The 22,459-nt window shown below is 41.8% G+C and overlaps 1 protein-coding gene across 1 annotated transcript in view; it reads right to left on the reverse strand.

The window, feature by feature from the left end:
* Window positions 1-1,930: 1,930 nt before the first annotated feature.
* Window positions 1,931-22,459, reverse strand: part of RAPGEFL1 (Rap guanine nucleotide exchange factor like 1) — a 58,358-nt gene continuing 37,829 nt past the window's right edge. The window contains exons 10-16 of the mRNA XM_063459078.1: window positions 12,664-12,842; window positions 11,939-12,029; window positions 9,932-9,982; window positions 6,463-6,550; window positions 5,708-5,772; window positions 5,073-5,127; window positions 1,931-3,305 (exon numbers count right to left, since the gene is read on the reverse strand). Coding sequence (XP_063315148.1) covers window positions 3,181-3,305; window positions 5,073-5,127; window positions 5,708-5,772; window positions 6,463-6,550; window positions 9,932-9,982; window positions 11,939-12,029; window positions 12,664-12,842 — 654 coding nt within the window. The 3' untranslated portion in view covers window positions 1,931-3,180. The remainder of the gene's footprint in view (window positions 3,306-5,072; window positions 5,128-5,707; window positions 5,773-6,462; window positions 6,551-9,931; window positions 9,983-11,938; window positions 12,030-12,663; window positions 12,843-22,459) is intronic.

Here is a 22,459-nt window from a genome sequence, read left to right on the forward strand (position 1 = left end):
TTACTTTTTCAGTGCGTTACATACCCACGTTGGGGTTATGTGTGTTTGCGGGTGGAGTACCTATGTATGTCCCGGGTCTGTCCCCCTCTTGAGGGACTGCAGTGAACTTATCAGCAATGTGACCCTGCCCTATCACCGCAAGCCGTGGAGCTATATGTTTCCAGCCAACCTGCCCCCAATAGTTGTGAACCAACTACTAAGTGAACTAAGAATTGAAGATGCAGGTGGTGGTCATAAAATATAAATAGATGCTGTAGGCTCTTGTGGAATGAATAGTTTCCTGGACAGATACCCAAATTGCCCGTGTCAAAGTCGGCCATGATCAGTTAGAAAAATAACAATTTTTACTATAGCTTTTTATGTAGATCTGTACAGAACTCCAGGTGGCTACATTACGTTTTCTTGATGTGCGGGTTGTGCTTATGTGTGCAATGATGGTGAATGCTACCTCATGATGATGATGTCATGGCTCATCAAGTACCTTTATCTTGAATTCCGAGACTTAATGACTGCCTTGTAAGAAGACTACATCATAGGCCATTGAGTGCCAGTGGTGGGACCAAAAGCATAGCATTGCCATCACTGACATCGTATTATAATCTAGAAGCTGAACCTATCTATAATGTGCATTTAACTAAATGAGGCCGCACTCAATGAGCCGGATGGCTGAGAGCTTAATTAACAGGAAGATTGCCTGATGCGTTGACTATATTCAGGGTACACTAGTTGCTATGTTAATGCACCCTTATCAGTTTCCATTGGTTTAGTAAACAACTGATTTCTATTTTGTAATGTAATAAAACCTGATAGGATCTCACAATTGATGAGTTTGTACCTCACACATGTCTAGAGCTTAATAAGTTCATAATTCAATTTTAAATTTGGGACTCTGTGTTGAATATCTTTCTTCTTTGAAACACAGGCAAAAAAAAAAAATCAAGAAGAATTGCCTAATCAGTGTCTGGTATTCAGTGTTATCACAGGTGACAACGCCAGGTAGACTGATGCAATCTGTCAAGAGGCCACAGGCCCTAGAATTCTGTGCCAATTATTACGAAAGGTAGGGAAGTCCATCTGAGTTCTTAAAGAGTTTTACTATACTAAGTTTCCACTATACCCAGTGGAGAATGAATAGGATACGACTCATAGCTTGGCCTACAAAATGTGTTTTTTTAACGTGGATATCTGAGCTACAATCACAGAACCAGCTTTAAAAAAAATTCACTGCCCTAGATGTATGAATCCATGTACATTTGTGAATTAGAACTTAAAAATGTTGGTGCTTTATGAATAAACTCTAAGAATGAAACACATCATAGTTTGTAAACGCTTTTTAATGGCTGAGTGCATCTCCTATTATTGCCTCTCCATATTATGTCCCCAGGCCTGGCTGCCTACTTAAGTGCTGAAAGTCCCCCCCCCTGCCATATAAACCCCAAAATATTCACAGATATAAAACATTTACACAGTTCCTCATAGTACAAAACCTTTGCACACACTCAGACTTATTTATCTTCTTTATACCCGTCCAGACGGGCAGAGTCCTTGCCACAGACCACAAGTTAGCAACCTTGTAGCTATATACATATGCAAACACACATAGAACTAAATATAAATGTGTATGTTTGTACACATATATACATAGACCTATACAAAAATGTGTCATGTGCCTGTATGGGCATATGTGTGTATACAAATAGAGGCACACACACATATACACACACCACACATTACTTTGTTCACAGGGCAGTAAAAGCAGAAGCATTTTTGTACTATTATTTAAATATTTAGACAATACACACACATGTTTATGTACATCACATATCTTGTACAGCAAAAAAAAAAATCTATTGTATAGAAATATTTTATATATATATATATATATATATATATATATATATATATATATATATATATCTCAAGAAAGTTATGGTGGGATAAAATTGTGATTGAAAACCCCTTCCACCTGAAGTCAGTGGATAATCAATACAATGTTAAACATATATTTGCACATAATCAAGCCATAAGACTTGCTTTTCCCACAGAAATCACACATTTGCAATGGTGTTACTACTGCAAAGGATTCTGGGTGGGCATATGCAAATTAGTTCAACAAAGAATCACATTTTTGCCTCATTATTCCATTTATAACATGGATTCCTTGGAGTTTGTGTTTGCTGTACACAACAGCTTTGAAACACAACTCAGGAAGAGATGTAAAGCAAGTGAAATATATATATATATATATATAAAATGTTATGTTTGCACGTGAACGGGTGTGTTTGTGTGTGTGTGTAGAAAATCATGTAAATATTCACCAATGAGGGAGAACATTGCAAAGAAGAAAAAAAAGATACAAGTAAAAAAAAAGTTATAGATATTGAAAACCCGCATTTCTTACAAGGCCATTTATTTTAAAAACTAGTTGTAGGGCTGTGGACACACGTTGGGTATTTTAAAAGTCCATACTCTATGATAAACATTTAGAAATCTGTTTTATTTTTAAAAAAATAATAACAATTAAAAAAAAAATGTTTGATTTTGAGAATGGACTTTTGAAAAACCCTGTACGTGTGGGAATGTGTGTATGTATATAGTTTTACGTCTGATGTAGCCATATATATATGTACATTTATTCCAGTCTGTATCACGACAATATAGTTATGCAAGCTAATATATATATATATCTATATATATATATATATATATATATATACTTATTTTCTGCCCAAATTTCCCCTTAATAAGAAATCAAACTGTACAGGTAATCTACTTACAAAAATACCACACTACCTGACCCCTTTTAATGTCACCCAGCCTTTTCCCTTTAACTACGTAAGTCCCAGCTGACGTGACATGTGCATGGGTTGGCAGTGTGAGATAATTAGCTTTTGAGGCCAGCCCCACCCCCTTCTTCTTAAAATTCCTTTAACAGAGGCTTAAATCCATCATTGAGTGTATGAATTCCTCACTGACGCCACACCACACTACACAAACAACAATCTCTACTGTATTGCTGGAGTAATTTCTCCACACCATATTCAATGTATCCTGCTTTCTGCTGGTACGGAGGTTTCCAGTTCAGCTTGCAGAACCTTGTTGGCTGTACAGTTTGTTCTGTACTGTGCACACTGTCTGCTATTCCTCTGCTCCTGTCATTGTGAGCACTCTAGGCTCCTGTCACTGTGCATTGGGCTCCAGTTTGTAGGACAGCTCAAAGAGCAGATTCTGGTTGTCTATGACCTGGAACTGCCGCACGTAGGCCTTATTTTGCAGGTGGTTGGGGGATACATCTGTTTCAAGTCCTGCCGGAAGGTGGAGAATTGGGAAAGATAGTTAAATGATGAACAACCAGAGCACAACATAAAAGAGAGAACTACAAGAGTAATACAGTCAAAATGACAATAATTTAATTTCGCAATTAAACGCGAGCTTTGAATCCTGCCATCTTTAAAAAAAAAAAAAAAAAAGATTTTGTATAGAGTTGAGCGGTCACCTGGATGTTCGGGTTCATCGGGTTCGGCAGAACTTCGGCAAAAGGTTCGAGTTCGGGACTCGAACTTGACCCGAACTTGACCCCGAACCACATTGAAGTCAATGGGGACCCGAACTTTTGGGCACTTAAATGGCTCTAAAAAAGTCCTGGAAAGGGCTAGAGGGCTGCAAAAGGAAGTAAAATGTATTGCCTAAGTACTAATATACTTACCCAGTGGAAGAAGAAGAATGTTACACTGTATACAATTTTAAATAAAAAGTACAACCATAGCCAGGATTCCGCTGTAAGCATTTGCAAAACTTACAACAATCAAGTAACACACATTCATATAAAATGTAAGTTACTTGGCCAGTCAATGTAATGACAGGAATGAATAAGTAGATAACTCTCTAATTCCCACGGTATTAGAGAACTATCTACTAAAAGGCTGAAAGACCAAATTTACTAATACTAAGTAAAGATTACTTAGTATTAGTAAATTATTTCCCTACTCGCTATACCGCGAGTAGAGGCATGTCTATTAAACAGTGAGCCTCCTGAACGGCGTGTGGTTCAGGGGTGGAGGCCAGGGGGGAGGACATTAGGTCCTCCCCCTTATTCTAATTTGTTAGGACGCAATTCGGCAGTTTTGTCAAACGCTTGTTGATTGGCTGCCCTGCAGCTTTTCAAACGCGCCATTAAATCGCCGAACACCGAACTCGAACTGTTACTGAAATGTCTGGGTTCGGGGTCAAAAAATCGTAATGTTTGGTACGTGTTCGGGTTTGCTCAACTCTAATTTTGTATTGTACTCTAAGGCTTCGGAGCAAAGCTAGAGAAAGGATACAGGTACAACCCACCTATGCTTTGTAGATCAGGACTGAACATTTAAAGGGTAACTCCAAGGACTGTGACCACAAAGTGGTTTGAAGTGGTTGTGGTGCTTGATGTCTGCATGTACAACGTTTTATTGAGAAGCGCTACACCTACAGAGTTAAAGCACCACGCTGCTGGAGATGTAACTTTACCTCCAGCAGGGTCATTAGCCAGCGGAATTAGAGGCTGTCTAATGTTAATTTTGTGCTTGCATATTGTGTTTCTGAGGTCAACACACACAGCATGCACCTCTCCGTGCTAGAAAAGTCCTCTTCTCTGCCCATCCTCCGGGAAGAGCCCTACCCTTGGAGTGAAGGGCTAGAATGTCACCGAAGGAAGCCCAGTACGCAGGAAGAACTTAGCCTTGGCTATAATTTCGAAGGTGGGCTTATCCTTTATTTCTTTACTAATTTTGTTTAATGTTACAAGAGGGACCATGCCAGCTGGGGTTGCCACAACAAAAAAACAATGTTATAGTAAAACAAGGCTTTTGGTTGGAGAAAATATTTTTTTCCCCATTGAAATGGAAAAATTGAATAAATCAAATTATGCAGTACGCTTAGAATTTATTCTACAGGACTGTGAATAATCTGTTAATAGGGAAGCCACTATTCTTCACACAATCAAGACTGCATGACTTTAAACCACTATCCGACTACCTACAGATTAAATGACCTACAAACATGTGCACGCATACACACGGTGAACATTTATCACTCACGTAACTGGCTGCTTCGGTACTTCCGAACAGTCCTCACTTTCTCTGCGATGGCATGCTGTAAAAACAGGGGAGAGTGTTGGTCACAACATGTTATTGAGATACTCGGGGTAGATCATAATATAACTCCTGAACTGAATACAAGTAAGGGATCTTAAATTTTTTTTGTTTTTGTTTTTTAACCAGAGAGTGCTCTCCTTCAAATTCACAACTGAATTGCAAAATTGCGAAAACAGAATTCCACTGTTAAACCATATTTAATGCATAGGAAATGAGAGGTACACGGCAAGATGTCAAAAGTGAGGGCCGAAATGATGGCATTCCAAAACAGCAACCATGCCTGGTACCGCCCTGACATGGTATGTTGAATCCCCTTTCTATTACAATTTATGGAGCAAGGTAATGTTTTTTTTTTTTTTTCTTGCACTAAAGGCCTGGGAGAACAGTGTAGGTGATGACAATCAGGTGAGTTTGAAAACCTAAAGGAGAACTTGAAGAACTTTTGGTCACATTAAGGAGCTAAATGGAGAAACAAGACTCGGGATGTATTATTATTTTGTATTATGTTATTTTTGGTTTTCTGTTGGAGAGTAAAATGTTAGTATATAATGAATTGGCTTACTCTATCCAAAACTTACCATTTTCTCCACGTTCACAAGACCATCGAGGAACGTTTTACTGCCCTCATGTAAGAACGTGAGATCTGGGAGAAGAAAAGAAAGAGGTGGATTGAGACGGGGAAAGTAAAGGATGGATAAGTGAAAAATAAATTCAGATGAAAAGAGAAGAGAACCAGGTAGAGATCAGAGTAAGCTAACCTCTAGCAATCCAACACCAATGGGCTATGAGGGGGATTTATACATTTTCAGCAATCTACTTTTCTACCCATACTTTTGTTCCACTTTACCCCACTCCCTCTAGAATGTAAGCTCATTGAGCAGGGCCCTCAACCCCTCTGTTACTGTGCGTCCAATTTGTCTGGTTACAATTACGTGTCTGTTAGTCCACCAACTGTACAGCGCTAAGGAATTTGCCAGCGCTTTATAAATAATAAAATAATAACCAATATGTTGTGTTCTCTAAAATGATGCAAGGTACTAAAAATGGGGCACTCACCATGAAAATGAGTGGAACCAGTAGGCATAATATTCCCACTTTTACATATTTATAACTGTTAACAACACTAGGCTTTGCTAAATCTACCCCAATGAATCGCCATGATGGTCCGTCAACCCTCTGACCATTGTTCACGCACCAAAGTAGTTTGGGTGCCAAATAATTAGAGAGAGGGAAAACTAAATAACTGTAGAAGGATAATGCAAAAGTAATGAAAGAGTTTTTAGATGGGCGGGACCAATGAAAAAGCTCAAGACTACATCTTGCTTGTGTTCACCTTTCAGAATGAGCGGAATAAATGGGATCACTGGGGGACGCATTCGTGTCACCATTTCACGATATGACTTGTGATTCCTGCATGGGTCCTGTGAACGGTTAAAAAGATGTGAGAAGACTTTCATATTAATAAAATATCTCCAAATAAACAAGTGAACAGATTCTTACAACAGGAATGTTTACTGATTACATTTATGATAATGCTTATCCTTTTCGAAAATATGCACAGAAAAAAATGGAAAATATGAGCAACCAAGAATGGACAAATGTAACAGGTCAAGTAAGAAGATACCTTTCCATAGGGCAAATTATGAAGCTGTGTCTGTTCATTTTAAACCTCTTAGGACTCTAAATGAAAGCATCGAGCCTTTAAAGGGACACTATAGACATTCAGACTACTTCAGCTCATTGAAGATGTCTGGGTGCAGTGTTCCTGCTCCCCATAGCCCTTCAATGTAAACATTGCCGTTTTAGAGCCGCACTTCCTTTTATTTCATAGAATTTTACTCTGTGAAACAATGCTGGATGTCTTTACGCGTTACATGAGAACATCCAGTATCCTCAAAATCTCCATAGGAAAGCATTGATTCAATGCTTTCGTATGAGGAAGGCCTAATGCGCGTACATGCGCACTATGTCCCCACTCAGTGCAGACGTCGGAGGAAGAGGAGCCAGAGCCAGCGCAGAGTGACATCGGCACTGGAACAGGTTATTTAACCCTTTCAGTTCATGGGGGTGGGGGGAAGAAGCCCAAGGGGGAGCAGCAGAACTCATTAGTGTTAAGAATACCATTTTTTATTACTGACACTATTGTGCTCCTTTAAATTATTTCAGAATAACCTCAAAATCTCCCAGCAAAGCTATGATTCAGCATCCATATCCACATCACAGCCACAGCTTGTTCTGCCAAACATATAAATTGCTGACAGCAACAAAGGCCTTCTCCTCATTCATTGCCGCAACCACCACACGTCTTTTAATTGGATAAAAGTGGAGCCAAGTAAGCAACATTTTATGGTGGAATACTTTGGGCTCATTTCCATACTATTTAAAGCATAAGTAAGTACCAATAGCTGGTAGATCATTGCAGCTAAATAAACACAGCAACAGGTTTCATGGTCCACTCCTGATAACACCCGTACACTACCCCCATCCGCCTACACGCATCACGCAGTTAATACATATAATTTTTCAAACTGGACAAAATGATGCGTTTTCTAATTAAAGAGACACTCCAGATTAATGGAAATCCTCCTATGTCCCAAGTGTCAATTTCATAATTCTGCACTTTTACGAATTAATATGGGAACACTGTCCTGGCCGTCTAGCTTAGTGGACTTCCTAGTCCATTCTGCTTGAATGATTGTAAAACTGGGAGCTTTCACGGAGAAGCATGAGACAATGCTTCCCTATTAGAAGTATCCTATTGGGCGATTGCCACACTTGATTAACGCATTTCCTGCAATGGCCACACATGCTCCAATTCCATCAGGACAGGAATGCGAGAGGAAACTACTTTCACTGACTCACCACTGGATAAAAAAAGGTAATACAGGGGGCGGAGCCAAGCAACCAAGCAGCCCAGACGTGTTGGGCAAGAGCTCCCACGCCTGGGAACAAAAAACGGGGCATCTCGCCCAGCCATCGAGACCCACGAGCCGCAGACCACGAGAATCGGAACCGGGTTGGGCTACCGCATCAAACGGTGCCTCTCTCGAGCTTCAAATCAGCCTGACAGATAAGCCGAGGTTTGCGGCCTACCAGACTCTGAGCCGCGGAGAGACGGACGCTCTCCGGGCACGAAAGCAACAAGTGGGACCCCAGTAAATCACCTTCCCCCGCCCCCAGGACCGGTGGGGGTTATCCCGGTCCGTAAAACCAGACTGAGACCAACCAGCTATAAGGTACCCCAGGGAGCACAGCAGGCAAGCGGAGACCACGAGGCCTACTCAAAATGGCCGACGGTGGCTTTACTCACCCAGGCCGGCGAAATCCCAGTGACTGGGAAGCAGACTTCAACGCCAGGTTCGAGGCCGTCTGCAGACAGTTCTGGACACGCCTGGAAAAGAGACACAGACCCATTCTACCAATCAGGGTATGTGTGGAACCCAGGCCGCACAAGGAACGACGCCTTAACAGAGGGGAGGGCTCCAAACAGCGCAAATCCGAAGTGCTGCATACGGGGACCCACTCAGGTACAACTCCCGAAATGGGCCCACCCAATATCAGAGCTGCAAGGGGTGCAACATACCCACATCGACAAGGACACCAACGCCAGCGGAGGTGCCCGTGGAGGGTCGGGAATGCGGCCCGACGCAACTACACGCCAAGATACCAGCCACAGACACGACAAGCCAGGGGCAAGCGGGAGAACCGGTGTAGCAACAGCCCAGACACGTCACTGGTGAGTCCCCTGGGAATGGAGCTCCACTCCAAACGCGCAGTCCCGGCCTCCAGAGTAGGCTGTGTGGCCCTCAGTACTGTGTGGGTTAAAGATCGGAGTAACGCCCGGCGGCGCAGATCGCAACAGCATAACACTGGAGCAGCTGCACAAGGGCCTACGCTGACATATACCGCAGTGAGACCCGAATTTCATGACCAAGAAGCTGAGGGACAAGATGAACATGGACTTCTGCATCAACCTATGGGCCTCATACAGGGCTACACCGCCATGGGGAACAACAATGTGCCAGCTGCAGGCGTGGGCTAAGTGACTTTTGACATCCCTACTAGGCACCCAGCTTGCTGGAATAGTTAAAAGACTAACTGTTGTACGTTTTTGGCTTAACTTAGCGAACACCACGCATCCACACATGTACTGACACCTTGTCACCCGCGAACTCTGTGCCGCCATACATGTTTACCTAGCATTGTATGAGCCTACTCCCACATATATCTTACCCTCCCACTCAAGCACCTAGCACGCTTGTCTCAAGCTTTAATCTCATGTAGCTACTCGCATGTCCAAAAAATACATACCGACCACATAGTTTACACTACTTCATATAAGGACATGTATGATAACACTATGACCCAAATACTCAACTTAAGTTTCAGCATGTTCAAATCTAAGTATAATCTTGAATTGTCTAAGCCTGTTTAAATTCTACCAAGTTGTTGACCCTGATTGTCAAACCTCTTACTAATTTAACATACAAAACTGTGCAAGTACTAACACATACCCTATTGTTACAACTACTATTTGAAAAGCATGAGGAATGCGGTCGGGGTACCACATGCTCATTTGTTATGTCTCACTGCACTACAAAATTAAAGAATTAAAAAAAAAAAAAAAAAAGGTAATACAGGTATTTTTTCTCATTTGGGGGAGAGCCTGACAGATCAATTAGTTTGGATGTAGATTAAAAAGTATTTGATTTGTTTGAACCAGCTGAAACACATCTATAATAAGTATTTGAATAGGCAGGTGCCTAGTTTAGCAATCATTGATTTGTTAAAATCCTTCTTACCGTTAAATTCTCAAACTTTCGAAACAAGTTCTTGAACTTTCCTGGTAATTTCTAGGGAAAGAAAGAAAAATATATTCAACTTAGAGTTTATGGATAAATCTGCTTTTTTTTTTCTTTTAACCCCTTAAGAACCAAACATCTGGAATAAAAGGGAATCATGACATGTCACACATGTCATGTGTCCTTAAGGGGTTAAAAACTATTACCAATAAATCCTGGTAAACCATTTTCAAGTCTTCCAAAGCCCCAATTCACATCAGCAATGGTAGGCAGCAATAGTCTGAAAGCAGTTAGTGCAGCATAGACGGGATGGACTGCTGGGGACTCTTGTTTAACATTAAACCATTAGTATAACACTGTACATAAAGAAGGCACCAGAAGACTCCAAACAGTGTAAACAACAGCCAACAGTGGCCCTTTAATGATTAACTACATACAGTTGCAAGAAAAAGTATGTAAACCCTTTGGCATGATATGGATTTCTGCACAAATTGGTCATAAAATGTGATCTGTGAATGTTTACATGGTGTGTTCAATAAAAACATGGCAACATTTCATTCTTTGTGTGTTATTAGTTTAAGCAGACTGTGATTGTCTATTGTTGTGACTTAGATGATGATCAGATCACATTTTATGACCAATTTGTGCAGAAATACATATCATTCCAAAGGGTTCACATACTTTTTCTTGCAACTGTATATCATGTGCTTGTCTCTGGTTCCAGGTACCGTCGCACCCTCAAAGTTCTAAAATATGCTCTCATCTTGGTTATCTTTTTTTTTTAATTCTTATTTTTGTTATACTGAAAATTACAAGTTGCCTGCAAAGCCACGACAGCATATGCATGCACAAACATTGCAATACAGAGTCATGACAGTGGAAAATCAGCACATTTTTAAAATATAGTATTAAGGAGATAAGAAACACAGTGAATGAGAGGTTGAACGTTAGGTACTTGAAAGGTAAACTCTATGCACTAAGAGAGATCAACAGTGAAAAAACCCTCCAGGAGGCCCCAGGTAAGCTAGCCGTAAGTCCCACATAAGAACGAAAACTAGAAGGCATAGACAAGCTACACTTGTAGTGTTAATAAAATGTGGGAAGAAAGTAGAGGCATCATGCCAGAGATAAAGAGCCCCCAAGTCCATCTTTGTGTACACCCTATGCCCCGTTGGGGACGCACAATGTCCCGCCTAGAGAAGCCTGGTATCCCAAATGAGGTAAAATAGGTGGTCACAGTGTGGTGTTCGGTCAGGCATATCATGGCTTGCGAGGATCTTCCTGATTGCTTAGTGACCCTGTGAGCAACCCCACTTGTGCAAAGGTAAGTAGCACTGTTGATGGGGTTTAATTACCCGATTATTTACCTGAATATTGCTTAATTTAGGGGGTCAAGTGACAGAGCTCCCTCGAGAGCGTCCGCCCGGCTCAACAGTTAGCCCCCCCCCCCTCCATCTTAGTTATCGTGATGCTCTGCCATACAATAAACCTTTTCAAGTAAAGCTTATACATTGGAAAGTTGCAATATATTTATGATACACATACTGGCAGAATATTATTATAAAGGACCTTTGCCTTTTTAGGACCCTCCACAAACGTGGGAATTACTAGTGTTAAGGAATAAGGTATATTATTAAAACATACTTTTAGTCAAGGTTTACAGAATTCCCTGCAACATCTGTATTGGTATTACTGCATCCTGGAAACTTAATGAAATTGATGAATTGGGCATAGCTGTGCCTGTCGAGTTTTAATTAACCCTCTCTAAAAGTGAGGGTACAGCAAGGGCAACTTATCAAGCACTCTTTTGCATAACAGAATGGAGAGGGGTAGTACTGGAGAGTAGAAAACATTGAAGGTATGAATTGAAGGTATGAAGTGAACTGTTTGAGAAAGGGAAGAAAAATTTGGGAAAACGAGCTGAAATAATTGACAGGAAATAGTAATGAGAGAATAACGGCACTGTATGAGTGTAAAGGTAAATTAATGATAATAGATGACACTTACCTCCCAGGTGACCCGCAAACGGCTCACAGCCCCATTATCCAAACCCATCACTATTGCAAAAAATGACAGGAGGTCTTGATTCTGTTTACAACTATAAAGAAATGAAAGACAGACACCGATGTGAGTAAATGGGGACCAGGAAGAATAAAATGAAAATAATTTAAAGGGTTACACTAAGCGTCATGATCTCTTCAGTGATTTGAAGTGGTCATGGTGTCTGGAGTCTGTATATGCAATGTTTCACTTTTAAACTGCACATACGGAGATAAACCTGTCCCTTCTGCTGGAGGTGTAACTTCACAATGGGGTGTCATTAGCCAGCCCGAAAGTAGAGATATTCCTGGGCACAGAAATGCATTCATTGGCTGAAAGTGGTCATGTGTTGATCCTGGCCAATGAATGGCTGTCAGGATTCACACGCGGCACTGCAGGTCTGCAGAAGCCATATGTACATTACAGCTAGCCTTAAATGAGACCAGATTCTTGGTAGGATCAGGTAAGAGGGCAAACCATTTCAAAATGGTTTGCTCCATTACTGGGAAACGGGGCTAGGGAAATCCTGGAGGCCTGCAGTGGTTATGGTGCTTTGAGTTACTCTTTAGGACTGAAAAGGGGGGACTTCTATCAATGTAATTCATAGTTTACTAAATACCTGAATGTGTTGTTTTTTTGTTGTTTTTTAGGAGTAAACATGATATAAAATACATATTGCGTTAAACACTCACATGGCAGCCGTCTTAATGAACTTTTTGAGGAGTTGTGTCCTTCTCGCTGGACCTTCACAGAGCAGAGTTTGTGTACTGACCCAGTGTTGCACCTCACTGCATCGCTGCAAAAGTAGCTCGAGATTTGCCGTCTCTCTGCGTCCTCTCTCTGCATGGAATACGTAATCTACAAACTCCAACTTTGGGAAAAGAAGGATATGAGTACAGTATATGCAAATGGTGTTACAAATGTTTGCATTGGTCCTAAAAAAATTACCTAAACACATGTACATGTGAATTATATATTAAAATAGCATTATGCACTTTGGAATATACCCGATTCACTTAACTCCACATTATAGTGGATTGAAATCTGATATGCAAAACTGGGGCTAAAATAGCAGCTTTTGAAAAATTCTCCAACTCAGCTATAGCCACACATTGGCTATTTTGGCCTTAATTTTGCCAATCCGAGTTTACAGAATAATCATGCAAGACTCCTAGAATAACATTGACACCAGAAAACATTTCCTCATTACAGTAATTGCTTGTTAACACAGTGCACAAAAACGTGGGCGGCATTCCATGCTTGTCGTTATCGGCGCATTCCCTCTTACTCGGTACACAGTGCATATCTCGATTTGTCCCCACCATCCTTCCATATGCTGCTAGTGCCACTATACTTCCAAATGATCTTAGTCATCAATGCTTCTATTTTGACTAATTTGTCATAAAATTTTAAATTTATTTTGAATTCACTTTGTCCACACCATATAAATCCCACCATATTTAAACATCATACCAAACCCAAACAAGCTTCATCATGTTAATGTTAATATAATTCCACATCATGCCAATACCACTGTATGTCCATATAATGCCAATACCACCTCACTGCAACACTGTGCAAATTCCACTAATCCTCCACATTATACAAATTCCACTACACTATACTCTCACTACATGTCCACATAATGACAATCCCAACAAAAGTATCCACATGATGAAAATCCCATTATACATCCACCTTATGACAATCCAACTACAATGTCCACATCGTGCCAACTCAATTATGTTTATACATCGTGCCAGTCGTACTATACTTCCACCTTATGCCAGTCCCAACCAGTGTACTTCCACTATAGGCCTATAATATCTCAGGATAACACGCAAACAACTGCCCCATTCAATATCACAAGAAGTACCCAAGAAGTATATTGGGGGTATAGCTCAGTTGGAGAGCATTTGACTGCAGATCAAGAGGTCTCAGGTTCAAATCCTGGTGCCACCTTTAAGAATCATGAATGTTAACTTATTTTCAGAATCCTGACTTGACTCCTCAATTAGAACATTTTTATTGATACCTTAGAGAGAGTTCAGAGAAGGGCTACTAAACTGGTTCATGGATTGCAGGATGAAACTTACAAGGAAAGGTTAAAGGAACTTAACATGTGATGTGGAATTATTAAAAATTATTATTGTACTTGTATTGAATTATTGTACTAACTCCATTTTAACCTTATATTGTGACAATCCTCCATTTTGTCCTCCTAACCTGACTTCTTCAAATCCTCCATTTTGTCCTCATGACTTAACTTGTTCATTTTAAAACTACCTTACGTGACTGAACTTCTCAACCCAATTAATACAGTAGACAAAGACCGTGTTTCCTACAAGGACAAGTACCAGGAGGTGCTGGCTACTCCTTAAGACTTGCCGGCTACTCCTTAGGACTTGTAAGATAGTATAGTTTGAAGGCCACGAGAACACAGTAGTAATGAAATGTTCTATTCATAAGAGACCTTGCACCTGGACATGAGGCCTGATATCACTGACTGTGTAAAATGACGCTCAAGCCCCCCTTTCCACCGAGTAAACCTCATGCTGGGAAAGATGGCGCCTGAGCCTTCTGTCCACACCCTTGTCCAGAACAATACCACCTCCCGGTGGGAGGACACCTAGCTGGTCACTCAAACCCCTGAGCCAATTAATAATATTGGTGGGTGGACACGAAGTTAGTCACATAATGTTTAATCCAATCAATGATGTTTATTTGTTATTATCTGATATTCAATGATGATGTCATTTTGCTTTTAAAAAGATCTGCACAACTGTTTTCCAACCAGATTGTATTAAATTTTCTGAAGTGCTTTTAACCTGAACTCCATGTGTCAGTGTGAGCTTACTTCTGCGTATACGCAATTTAATCATCTCAGATTTGGACAGGAACAGATAGACTGTGAACATTTTGGTTTACTTTCAAAAAGTACCATAACACATGTATAGCTTGGAGGAAAGACAAGACAGGGGGGATATGATAGAAACATCTAAATACATAAAGGGAATCAACACAGTAAAGGAGGAGATTATATTTAAAAGAAGAAAAACTACCACAACAAGAGGACATAGTCTTAAATTAGAGGGACAAAGGTTTAAAAATAATATCAGGAAGTATTACTTTACTGAGAGGGTAGTGGATGCATGGAATAGCCTTCCAGCTGAAGTGGTAGAGGTTAACACAGTAAAAGAGTTTAAGCATGCATGGGATAGAGTTAAGACTATCCTAACTAAGATAAGGCCAGCGACTAAGGAAAGTATTTAGAAAATTGGGCAGACTAGATGGGCCAAATGGTTCTTATCTGGCATCACATTCTATGTTTCTATGTTTCCAAGCACATGTTTGTTGCTAAAAAAAATAGCATATAAAGCAACATATAGCAGAAACAATCATCTCACAGACCCTACATTGTACAGGTAACTTAGGTAAATCCAATAACATAAAAATTCCATAAAATGCAAATAGAAAAATAGCCACCAGTACCTGTATCTGTGAGAGAGAGAGAGAAGGGAAAAGATCAAACAAAATGCTGATACGCTGGATGGAAAGACCCCCTACGGGGATGAACGCGTTTCACGTCTGTGACGACACTTTATCAACATAACATTAACTAGGGAAAGGGAGGTAATTTTGTGACTGCCTCTTTCCTTTATATTCCCATAATTTCCCTAGTTAATGTTATGTTGATAATACGTTGTTACAGACGTGAAACGTGTTCATCCCCTTAGGGGGTCTTTCCATTCAGCTTATCAAAATTTTGTTTGGTCTTCCCCCTCACAGATACAGGTACTGGTGGCATTTTTTTTGTTTTTGCATTGTATGCCACTTGTATGTTATTGGATATACCAAAGTTACCTGTACAATGTGGGGTCTGTTATGTGTTGCTTTATATACTATTTTTGAGTAATAAACTCGTACTTTTATGGGTACTTCTTGTGATATTGAATGGGACAGTTGTTTGTGCGGCACCTTCTCCTAATGGAAACACAGAGAGTAACTAGGGCCATTGGCTCATTATTTTCTACAAGTTATCCCCTGTTTTGTTGGAATTACGGCAATCAGGTTACACAAGGGGTTTAACTATTCCTTGCACTCTGGACATTTTACTCCCACTATACTATAAAATCTAGCCAGCTCTAATATGTTTCCAAAGCCTCTTAGTGCTAATGCTGAATGCCCTACTACATATCCAAATCTTGCCAGCCCCGCAGTTTTTCCACATGCTGCCTCTTCCAATGTGGTGGATATCATGTTTGTCTTATTCGTGGTTTGTCTTTTTTCTTTTTGAGAAATCCCAGCCTCTGATTTTGTCACTCTTCACTGGTTCGGCTTTTTTCTTAGTTTAAATTGTTATTTTTTTTTCGAGGACAAATCTTCAGCGCATCCAGGAATAAATTAGCAAATGGCCGTGATTAATTATTAATGCCATCTCTCCACTTCCTGTAACAGTTTCAAGCAGCGACGTGGTGTTTTGTTTTTAGATCCCATCTTCTTTCTGTTGTAATACGAGTTACTCGTTCCTTGTAATTACTGTAATCAAACGCCCACCCGAGAATATAAAACATTTTCCCATAAGTATTGATTTTACTTTGTGGCTTCAAAGTAATCTGTCTCCAATGATTTTCCTTCTAAGTGGCGGACCAGCACACTTGCTCCCATTGGATATCTAATAGAATGCTACACTTAATCTGCATCTATCGGTTTGTACTTAACATCTTTACATGTCTGCCTGCATCATGTAGACCAGTGATTCGCAAACCAGGACTGCTCTTACCTAGTGCCAGAAAACGATGCCCTATTTAAGTCTTCTTTTACCCTTTGCGTGATTCCCAACTCTCTCCCATATTTAGACCTCTTTCTCCCAGTCATCAGTTTCTCTTCTCCTTAGTCTCATAGCCAACCTCAATATTATCAATAAACCCTTATAAGCATCACCTATACATCTCATCTCCATGTGCCAGTCAAGGGAGTTTAAGTTCCTTTTTCCACTCATGGTCCATCTCCCATGACCCTCTTCCACCCATTGAGCCAATCTTGCAGTTGTGCAGTCCTTGATAAGCATGTCAACAAGCCAGAGGACTCATCCGAAGGTCCATGCAGAAATTTGCAGAACAGTAAATGCATAGTTTACTGCTGCTTGACCTGTCATGAACACATAAATAAGGGGTCTTGCTGCTGACAATATGCCACTAATGCAGACCACTTAACTCTGGGATTGGGATAGAGACCATTAATTATTGGTGGCACAGAAGTCCACCTAGTATAATAATAAGGAAGCAGAGACTGGTGGATTGGTGCATCCCAAACACTCACACCAGTTATATGTAACAGGTGTGAGTGTTTGGGATGGGTAAGGTCCTAAAAAGCATCACTGATAGCAATGGCGGAAAATTAGCCAAATGTATATATTTTTTGTATTATAAAAACATAGAAACATAGAATGTGACGGCAGATAAGAACCATTCGGCCCATCTAGTCTGCCCAGTTTTCTAAATACTTTCATTAGTCCCTGGCATTATTTTATAGTTAGGATAGCCTTATGCCTATCCCACTCATGCTTAATCTCCTTTACTGTGTTAACCTCTCATTCATTAAACATTAAATGGTAGATAGTGTGACCAAGTACCACGCTGACTTTTCATTCCAGAGAACATTTGCTCATTTATTGATATAGCTACCACTCTAGTGATATTACATGTCCCCTAGGTTTTGTGGTGAATAACATGTGACGTTCAATAGTAAAAGGAATATTGAAAAATAATACAGATTTCACAGTGACTATCTGGGTCCCTAACTCCTGGGGTCCAGCAAACGTCGCCTTCTTCCATCCCTTGCTCTGTAGGGTGAAGGATAATCTTACATATGGTGAGCTAGGAGGTAATACAATCTAGCACCGACTGAGGCACCAATGAGGATACCTGAGCCAACATCACTGGTGACATCATCTGGCAAGTCTCATTATAGCTAGCAGTAAATAACTCAGGATTATTTTAATTTAGATAATTTTTTTTAAAATTATGTTTGTGTGCGTGCGTGCGTGTGTCTACATGTTGCTTATTTTAACGCTTACAAGAAATGGAAAATACGGTTACATTTTTTGTTTTTGTTTTTTTAAACTAGGACATAAATCGTAATAGATTTACGGGTTCACGTAGAATCGGACATAGATTTATGTATAAAAGGACACAGATCCGAAGTTTGTTTGAGCAGGGCCTTCTTCAACTCCTTGTCTCTGCTAATATATTTTATATGTCAATTGCTTGCTGTCAATTATCCCATCCCATAATTATAAAGTGATTTTGGTACTATATAAATAGTAATAATAAGGAAGCAGAGACTAGTGAATGGATGCATGCCACACAAGTACTCATTTGCTCAAACAGTTTCCTCCTCTACTAAGAAAATGTCTCCAAAATAAAACAAAATAAGCAAACGGAGCAGAACTCCACATGCCAACCGGAGCTCCATGATTAGAGTAGCCTACTGCATATGCAGATAAGATAGAATGTGATTGGGCACTCAGGAGGTAGAGGGCATGGAAAAACTTATTCTAACAAGCTTACATTATTCACAGGAGATGGTGCTCTGCTCATAGAGCAGATTAGAAACATTTGTTTACATTGCACAATTATTGCAATGTAATTAAATAATATAATCATGCAACACTGTAAAACAACACTGTAGGCACTGTTACAATTTCATCTCATTGAATTCATTATAATGCCTGGAGTCCCCTGGCAGTGTTGCTCCATTCAGTGTTAAATCATTGTCAAGCAGTTTAACACTAGATCGGGGTCTCTGGCCATACACAGCCCGGCCCTACTGGAGGCGTGGCTAAGCCAGAGACTATACACTTCCTTCAAGTCATACTGAATCATACCAGCAATGATAACTGAATTAAAGTAATTAAACTATGTATTTCATCGTTATTATCGCCCTATTTTGGTGAATATGCTCTAGACCAGTGATGGCGAACGTTTTTGAGAGTGCCCAAACCGCAATACATACACAACTTTTTTTTCCTCAAAGTGCCAACACAGCAATTAAACCTGAATACTGAGGTTTAAGTTTAGAAAAAACAACTCGTACAGTTGTCCGAACTAATTAACAACTTTGGTTTTAAAAGAAGAACACAACAGACTTCAATGATGCAGATTTTAAATAATGAAATAAATAGATAAAATTAAGCTTATATTTATTAGTACCTCCAACAAATGCAATACATACACGCAGGCTGCTGACACATTCACACACCGACTGCTTCATAGATACACACACTGACACGCACACAGACTGCTAAATACACACACACACAAACACACAAAGATACACACAGTCTGCTGAATATACACACACACAGTCCGCTGAATACACACACAGACTGACTGCTGAATACATACAAACTGCAGAATACATAAAGAGTGCTGAGTGTGTGGGAGGGTTGCTGTGCGGGGGGTTGCAGGTGCTGTGAGGGGGGGTAGGGGTGCTGTGTGTGGTGGGGTAGGTGAGCTGTGTGGGGGGGCGTGCTGTGTGTGTGAGGGTAGGGTTGCTGTGTGGGGGGGTAGGAGTGCTGTGTGGGGGTAAAGGTGCTGTGTGTGGGGGGGGGGGGGGTAGGGGTGCTGTGTGTGTGTGGGAGTGGTGCTGTGCTGTGTGGGGGAGCTGCTGTGTGGGGGGGCTGCTGTGTGTGGGGGTAGGAGTGCTGTGTTGTGTGTGTGTGTGTGTGGTGGGGGGTAGTAAAGGTACATAAAACAAAAAAAACAAAAAGCATATTAAATCTGTATCCCCCCTTGTGGTCCAGTGGTAGTAAGTATATGTCTTGGAAGCAGCTCTTCTCCTGCGCAATGCTGTGTGGAGCGTTGCCATGGTAATGCGCGGCAACGCTACACACAGATTGCTCGCGGGAGTACAGGAGAGCTGCTTCCTAGATCCCTCCCCCTGCTTCCAGGTCCTCCCGGAAAGCAGAGTAGGCCCCTGCCGTTTTGGGCGGGCAGGTGCCCTCTCTGCATTGCTGCAGACAGCCAGCGGCCCCCTCCCCCTCCCCGGCGACCTATGGCCACGTGCCCACAGAGAGGGCCCGGCGTGCCACCTGTGGCACGCGTACCATAGGTTAACCATCACTGCTCTAGACAGTAAACAAATAACTGAACACATTTACAGCGGTCTGAAAATCAGATTAGAAATATATTTCCCACACCCTAGCCTTGTTTAACAAAGCTTGTATTTGCAAGTGATAGTATGACTAGGTGAGAGAGAAAGGCTTGCTTTGCTGAGATTGGATTTGTGGCTGCTCTGTTGCAATCAATACAGGTGCTGAAGTGTAAAAAGAGGACGCGGGAGCACATCATGTTTCCAGACACTATTCTGCATGGATGGTGATGTCATATGTGCAGTTATTCACCATAAAGAATGGGATAACTGCAGAGATCACCAACATGCAGTCTGCGGGCCTTAATGTTGGGCAGTACTGGTACATACATCTCGCTCTGCCTGAGATCATTCGGAGCTAAACTCTCCAGTGGCACCTGTCACCATTTTAATGACATCAACTGAAATAGCTGTTGCTCAGTACTGTAACCCCCAGTACTACCCATACAGTAGTACTTGCCCTCTTCTATACCCTAACACACCATTCTACACATTCACCACTACACTACATTTTAATATCACTAAGCAATAGCCCCCACTCTACACTCCACGAAACGTTAACCACTGTTACACTACAATATCATTAAACTTGAACCCCGACACTATACATACATACATAACATTAACTCTTACACCACAAAAAATCTACACATTAACTCCTACATTACCATAACACTTGCACTAACCCTAATTAAAAATATTATGCAATATAAGTAATACATAGCAAAGTATGTATTATGGTAAGGTAAGGCCATCTCTTAGCTCTGGTGACCCTTGAAGCTAATTCTTGTTTATTATGCTGTCTGCATAAACCCCCAAAAGCAAAATATCACCCAACAGGGTCACAAGTGAGCATTCAAAGTGAAAAATGTAAAATGAAAGGTCAATCTAGACATCTAAAATTTTAAAATCACCATGAATTCCCACTTTTGTAAATAACCCTGTTAGGCTGCCAGGAGCCGACATCACTGCTGCACTCTCGCGCATGCACGAGAGTACAGCATTGAGGTCTACGGTTGATCCTGTGAGACCACAGGATTCTTCATAAACAGAGCCAATTCCCTGCAGCCGTCACTGGTGACGGTTGTCTGGATTGACTCTGAAGCTCTGCCGAGAGTCTTAGAAAGTCTGACGGGGGGGCGGGGCCGGACCGCCGAGCTGGACGGTCGCAAGTGAGATCAGCTCCTGCAACTCACCAACTTTAAAAGCATATAAACATGAAAAACAAACTAACCATAGACCGACAGCAAAGGGCCTCAGTGCCAAGGGGACGCTGGATCCAGGGCGAGGCCGGCTCCACGAGTTTCAGTCCCCTGGAGGTGAGGTCGTCGACAACCCGGTTGAGGCCTTCACAGGCGGTGAGAGGGGCGGACGGCCGCTGCCCCACTATCCTGCCTGACAGCACTCAGCCAGAGGTCCAACACCGGACTGAACCGGCCCTGTTCCCCCCCCTATGGACCGATGGGGGTGATCCCGGTCCTCACCCAGTGGCTAAGCAATCCAGGCTCAGCGACACCACCACTGCGTTTCGAGACCCGGGCGCAGCACACAAGATGGCGGACGCCACGTAGGCCGAGCCAAAAGAGAAAGGTTGCTCTCTCAACGCGCCCTCAGCAACCGGTTGGGCCTCTGGACAGAGTCTCAGGGGGTCAGAGAAGCCCGCGACCTCCATACCCTACACCACAAACCATAATGAGAGCGCTCAATTGCCCCATCAACGAGCAACACCAACGGCAAGCAGAGAGGGGAACATGGAAGAGCCACTGGCAGCGGCGGCGATGGAGGGCTGCGACGCCGTAAAGCGACTACCCACAACAGGGAACAGGGACTTTGCCTCCAAACAAAATGCACCCACAGTGAGTCTGCCCACATACCACCGTACTCACAACCTGCAAAGCGGCAGCTCCAGAGAGGGGACACACGTGGCACCCAGCGACAGGCTTTCCTGGACTCTCTACTAACTACCCCGGCAGATTCTGCCCTCCTGTTGCCCAGACTAGGTGTTCTTGGTCCGACACGGCTATGGCCCACAGGACACCAGCTAACAAACTCTGCCCGGATCCCTACCCTGGTGGACAATCATACCCAGCCACACCGACATGACAAACGGGGCATCGGCTAACCGCAAGTCAGCTCATACAGGCGAGGCACCATGCCCATCACACAGACGACTCCCAGAGCCTGTACCAGATCATGCAAGTTAGACCAGCCAGGGTGAAATAATACAAGTAGCTATTTGAATTTGTCTAAATTGTGGAAATGTATGCTTCTAAATGTCTCTAAGCAGCTTACACTAGCAACTGTTGATTACTATTGTCATCAATGTATGCGAGA

Source organism: Pelobates fuscus, chromosome 6 (assembly GCF_036172605.1).
Source record: "Pelobates fuscus isolate aPelFus1 chromosome 6, aPelFus1.pri, whole genome shotgun sequence".
Classification (NCBI taxonomy): domain Eukaryota; kingdom Metazoa; phylum Chordata; class Amphibia; order Anura; family Pelobatidae; genus Pelobates; species Pelobates fuscus.